This window comes from Lactuca serriola, chromosome 6 (assembly GCF_051521515.1).
Source record: "Lactuca serriola cultivar US96UC23 chromosome 6, Lser_US96UC23_V15, whole genome shotgun sequence".
Lineage (NCBI taxonomy): Eukaryota > Viridiplantae > Streptophyta > Magnoliopsida > Asterales > Asteraceae > Lactuca > Lactuca serriola.
Genome location: NC_136413.1, coordinates 38,621,515 through 38,627,456, shown reverse-complemented (window position 1 = coordinate 38,627,456; position 5,942 = coordinate 38,621,515). Strand labels below are relative to the sequence as shown.

Genomic DNA, 5,942 nt, shown 5'->3' with positions numbered 1-5,942 from the left:
TAAATATGTCAAAAAGAATTCACGTTCAAGTCTTAAAACTTCTGCTATGGTGTTGTCCAGTTGTGAATATTTGCGACAACCAATATTACCGATACTCAATTTTTGTATAATGCACACAAAGCCAAACATGGATTCCTTAGAATTCTTGGTAGCATTGACTACACATATTGGAACCGGATGAATTGTCTAACATATTGCAAGACTAATACATGAGAGGTGATGATGAATATCCAACAATGATACTCAAAGTGGTGGTTGTATAAGATCTATGAAAGGGATGGACTTCCTCCACCTTAACACACTTCATATGAACTATTTAAAATTGTCATTTATAATAAAAGTTGCAAAATTTTATAAAAACAATAATCATTTAAAAAAAACAATCATAATGTCACAATTGGCCAAGTCCTTTAACATTTAAAAATATTTAAAATGTCAAGTCATATGAATGTATAATAAAATAACCAAGAGTAAACGATGAAGTGAATTTGCATAATTTCTTTTTATCCTAAATTTTTTGGGTAAAAGTAATCATTTTGGTTCTAAAAAAATCTCTTTTATAGGGACATCTATACTATCATTATGCTAGTTCTGGTCGTGCACACCCATTTCAAACCAAAGAGAACTGTGCCTCAAGTTAATATAAAAACGTCTCCTTAAATATATGTGGAGTTAATTAAATTTATTTCTAAAATATATGATTAATAACATTTTATAGAGTTATCATCCCTCCTGGACCGAACTAAATTGGGACGTGCTTGCAAGCATGCATGACGCCACGGCCCATAGGGAAAAGACACAAAACATGGTGTAGAAAAATGTGTCTTCCAGATCCTTAATTGGACCTTAGACATTAAGCCTATTTTTATCAGCAATCAGAATATAACCCAAATTTTCTATAAAAAAAATTAATTTTCCTTTTTTCCATGTATATTAGATCTAGGACTATTCATTATTTGGATAAAATCGAATTGTTCAATTAAATAATTTGGATTGGACTATTTGGTTCAGATATTTGGATTTTTAGATTTGTTTTCAATAAAACCGAATTATTATTTTAGATTTCAGATTGATTTTGGTTATAAAATAAGAACCGAATAGTCTAAAAAAACCGAATAAACATTATATATATATATATATATATATATATATATATATATATATATATTAATTTTGTAATTTATTTTTTCAAATAAGTTTAAAAAGTTTCACCCTATAAAAAAACATCAATATGTATTATCTCTCAAAAGTTTTCTATCTATAAAATATTTAACTATAATATATCTTCTTAGTAATTGTTTATAAATTTCAAATTACAACTAAATAATTTGTTTTCGTTTCTTGTATAAAATTGGGTAATATTATAATTATATATCGTTTTAAAATGTTTCAGTTTTTGAAGATCGAATTATAAAAACTGATCCAACTGAATTGTAATTAGATCGGATCAGATCAGATTTGAATTTAGTTTGGATTATTCAGATCCATGTTTTAAAAACTTAAATTAATTTACTTGATTGGATCGAATCAAACTGATCCATCTAAACGAACATCCCTAATTAGATCTAATTATTCACATCCATTAACAATTCAACCCAATCTCATTTTATACTAAAAAAATATATAAAAAAGTTATACCAGTATTGGTTTTATTTTGTAGAGAAAAATAAATGATATATTCCAGGATATTTTATTTGATTTTTTACCACAGATAAAATATAGTTATTAACTAAAATAGTTTTAAATATAAAAATAAATTTAAATACATCTATCTAAAGAAGACACATGACAATGCGAACAAATAAAAAGGCTCGAGCCTTTTGGTGAACTCACTCACAAGAGCCTAGGCCACCAAGTTTATTTCATTTTTCTTTTAGTTCTTAAATTTTTTTTGGTAAGCCAACCTCAAAAGATCACCAATGGGGATAGTCTAAGGCCCTGATAATAGTTGTCCCAAGGACAACACCAGTAAAACAGGGATGTCAAAAATCTATGTAGGACTCCGTTTCTATACGAGGGTATTTTTACAATGTTTTTAGGTTTTGGGGCGATTTTTACACCCTTGAGTTTTCGAATTCCATGCGCGCGCGCATATTGTAGGATATCTTCCGGTCATGCATAAGCTACAAAATTTTTGCACTCACAGTATACCACGTTTAAGCTCTACAAGCCCTATTGACTACCTGGGCGTATTATTGTCCTGGCTGAACATTTTAAGCCCTTTAATTTGGATCGACGAGGACTCCTTAGTTGGAGATACCGAGCAAGCGACCTCCTAAAGAACCGGACGTATCATCAATATTCAAACTATATACATATATGGCTTTCCCGACCTACCACTATGGCTTCCCCAATTTGCAGGGACACAAGGAAGGGGGAATGCCTATACGAAATGCTAAGAACCGAAATGTGTGGTCTACCAAATTAGAACTTAGGACCTCCCTCATGTGAAGTCACTAGTAAATGTCTTTACAAATGAGCCATAGTCATTTGTAAATGACTAAATGTCTTTACCAAATAAGCCATTTGGTAATGATATTAACTAATAATAAGATATTATTATTTATTTTTATCTGGAATAAACTTCATAAAAAAAGCATCTTTTATAAAAAGTTTAGTTTGGACATCATTTGTCTTAAAAAAAAAAGAGCGTTAAATAGTTTACATATTTTTATAAAAGATGGGAATCTTTTTTATTCTCATTTCCCACCAAATAATCCGATCACTTTAATTATAAAGTTAAATTATTACAACCATAAGAGAATGGTCTGCACGTCACAAGTAGTTCCCATCCACGCACTTCAATTATCGGTCAATGCCATGTTTTGTATATATACGCACACAAATGCAAGGTATATCATTCATCTCCATTATATTACTTTTCAAATTAAATTTTCCCTTCCAAAAAGAAATATGAAGCTAGTATTGTCAATGGTGTTGATCATTGCCTCCCTAACATTGTTGAATGTAGCAGAATCTTGGGAGGAAGCCGCCGCCACCGGTGGTGGTGGAGGAGTCATTCAGGTCGGTGGCAAAGTGCTTTGTCAAGATTGCACCGAGGGGTGGAACGAATGGGTTAGTGGTCAAAAACCTATTGAAGGTATTAGTTATACAAATTATATCCAACTGTTATTTTAAGATATATTTGACGTGTAAGATCGTCAAATATACGTCTCAAAACATCAATTAAGTGTTTGCTACATAAATGTTATGCAATAAATGTTGATATCTCATTTTTCATTAATTAACATTACAAAGTATTAGTTTTAATTGATCTGTCTTACTTTTTTTTTTCTTTTATAGGTTGTACGGTTTCAGTGACATGCATGGACAACAGAAAAAGAATAATTTATTATGGAAGAGACCAGACTGATAAAGCCGGTGAGTTTGTGGTTACCATAAACAAATACATTCATGGGAAACAGGTAAAACCCGAATCTTGTTTCACAAGGCTCGTCTCTTCGCCCGACCCTGTCTGCAACATTCCCACCGATTTTGCTGGAGGCAAGAGTGGGGTGAAGCTTGGGCGCCCGACTATGGTGTATAGGGATACAATCAAACATGTTCTTGGCCCATTTTATTACACCACGCCTATGTGTGATGAACCTGATACCAATGATGATGATAATTCATATGGGAAGGGAAAAAACTATTAATATACTTATGTTTTTATGATTAAATGGATTCCTTGGTTTGTTTAATTTTGTAATGGAAAAAGACGTATGTAGTTAGAGGAAAAAACCATGTTTATGTTATGGATTTATATTCTTGGTTACAAAAGATCCTTACAAAGAGTTTTCCCTCTTCTAATTCTCATATATGTTTGATGATACACTGATAAACTTAATTGACTAATAAAAATAATAAATGAAAGTTATTTTACTAAATATAATTTTGATTAAAAACTACGTTAACCGTGGCTTTCGTCACATATGTGTTTGACAAACAACTTTTAGTAAGCTCTTGTATTTATCCTTATTCTAATAAAAGAATAGTTGTAATCTTATTTTGTCATGTATCACTTTAATACAACTCCTAATTAATATTATTATACGTGACAGAGAAATATATTAGACAAATCACTTCAAAATTTAATTTTTTAAATTATATGTTAAATTTGAAATTATAATAACTTTAAAATATTGGTATATCTCTTAATTAATAATTTATTTAAAATAATTGATTAATAATTATGAATTTTACTATGAAAGTTTAATAAATTTATTTTGTAACCGTATTTTCAAAGATTATAAGCTAGTCTTTTAATAAAAAACTTCATTATGCATTAGCTTCTAGCATTTATTTAGATTTTCAAAAATCTTTAAATCAAAAAGCAACTTCAAATAGCGGTTAAACAAAAACCTTTTTATAATTTTTTAAATAAATCATTTTATGTAATTATATAAATTTTAAAAACTTACGGTTAATTTTGTCTAAAACTTACAAAAAAAAAAAAAAAAAAAAAAAAAAAAAAAAACTATAAATAATCTTAGAAATAATCTCATTTATTTCAATTTATGATCCCATTATTTTCAAAATAACCTCAAATAAAAAATCCGCTTCAGCCACACAAAATAGGAAGAACATCATCTGAACTGAGAAATTCTAAACCAAACGTCACAACTTTGTCAGCTACCAAAATCATATGGCTGCAAGAACAGCAATACCCTCACCTCAACTCTCTCTCCTATTAGGAAGACGCGCCACCACCACCACCACATCCACCACCGTCTTTTGCTGGAAACCCACGACTGGAGTAGGCAGCAAAAGAGTCCTAAGGGTTTATGCAGCAGACGGAGAAGGAGGCGGCGGAGGAGGGAAGCGGAGAGCACCACCAGGAATCGATACCAGAATCCACTGGGAAAACGAGGATGACGGATGGGTTGGCGGCAGCGCCACCGAATCTGCAACAGAAGAAGACCAGACAAACAACTTACTCGGTGAAAAATTCTCCGAATTACTCAACAATTCCACCGATTCTCATTACCAGTAAGCCTTTCTCCATTCGCTAACACAACTCAAGCAATCTGCAATCGTATAATTGTAATAAGACCTTCAATCAATTCAATAATGGCAGATTCTTAGGGGTGGCAGCAGAAGCCGACTTGGAAGAAATCAAGGCGGCTTACCGGAGATTATCAAAAGAATACCACCCCGACACCACTTCTCTCCCGCTGAAAACCGCGTCTGAAATGTTCATGAGACTAAGAGAAGTTTACGATGTATTGAGCGATTCAGAGAAACGAAGGTTCTACGATTGGACTTTGGCTCAGGAATCTGCAAGCCGTGAAGCCGAGAAGATGAGGGTAAAATTGGAAGATCCGTACATGAAAGATATTGAAAATTTTGTGTCGATTCCAGACATGGTTGATCGGCTTGGAGGAAGGAACATGGAGCTGAGTGATCAGGCTAAATCGGCTCTTACTTTTGATATTATTGTAATTTTTATCTCTATTTGTTGTATTATTTACGTGGTTTTCTTCAAGGAACCTTATTAATAGTCATTATGTATAGTTTATATCAAACCCATAGTTGACTTCTTGAGGTCAAACATAGTAATTTGTATAGTTTGAAAATTGATAAATACATGTAACACAATTTTAATGTTTCCTTTCTCCTAATGTTGGCGAATCTAAGCAAAAAAGGGCTTAAGTTAAGGTGTAAGGTGTGCTTTGAGTTATTGCTTCTTTTGGGCAATTTGGAAGACAAGAAATGACATTTTGTTTAAAAATGTTCTAGGATACCTCATGAAGACCGCAGACCGCAGATGATATATAATTAATTTACTTCAAATGGTTAAAACATAGGTCTTATTTGAAGTCCTTAAGCCGGACAAATTGGTGCTGTTCTCCTATTTTTATACCTTGTATTTTGTAATGCTCTAGCGTTTTGTTAGTTTTGTTTTAATGATATTTGTTGTCGTTTGAAAAAAAATCCATTAA

The 5,942-nt window shown here is 31.8% G+C and overlaps 2 protein-coding genes across 2 annotated transcripts; both read left to right on the top strand.

The window, feature by feature from the left end:
- Positions 1–2,874: 2,874 nt before the first annotated feature.
- On the top strand, positions 2,875–3,794 carry LOC145056526 (Pollen Ole e 1 allergen and extensin family protein). The gene is made up of 2 exons (XM_079004216.1): positions 2,875–3,100; positions 3,304–3,794. The coding sequence occupies exons 1-2, from the start codon at positions 2,914–2,916 to the stop codon at positions 3,654–3,656; spliced, it is 540 nt and encodes a 179-aa protein (XP_078860342.1). The 5' UTR covers positions 2,875–2,913; the 3' UTR covers positions 3,657–3,794.
- Positions 3,795–4,516: 722 nt separating this feature from the next.
- Positions 4,517–5,606, top strand: NDHT (Chaperone DnaJ-domain superfamily protein). Its single transcript, XM_079006745.1, has 2 exons — positions 4,517–4,989; positions 5,078–5,606. The coding sequence occupies exons 1-2, from the start codon at positions 4,646–4,648 to the stop codon at positions 5,496–5,498; spliced, it is 765 nt and encodes a 254-aa protein (XP_078862871.1). The 5' UTR covers positions 4,517–4,645; the 3' UTR covers positions 5,499–5,606.
- The last annotated feature ends 336 nt before the right edge of the window (positions 5,607–5,942 follow it).

What these genes read in the sequence shown, in the direction of transcription:
- NDHT (XM_079006745.1), top strand. Translation starts at nt 4,646, where the DNA reads ATGGCTGCAAGAACAGCAATACCCTCACCTCAACTCTCTCTCCTATTA. An exon ending in TCCACCGATTCTCATTACCA is followed by an intron (nt 4,990 to 5,077) that starts GTAAGCCTTTCT and finishes CAATAATGGCAG; the next exon opens with ATTCTTAGGGGTGGCAGCAG.
- LOC145056526 (XM_079004216.1), top strand. Translation starts at nt 2,914, where the DNA reads ATGAAGCTAGTATTGTCAATGGTGTTGATCATTGCCTCCCTAACATTG. An exon ending in TGGTCAAAAACCTATTGAAG is followed by an intron (nt 3,101 to 3,303) that starts GTATTAGTTATA and finishes TTTCTTTTATAG; the next exon opens with GTTGTACGGTTTCAGTGACA.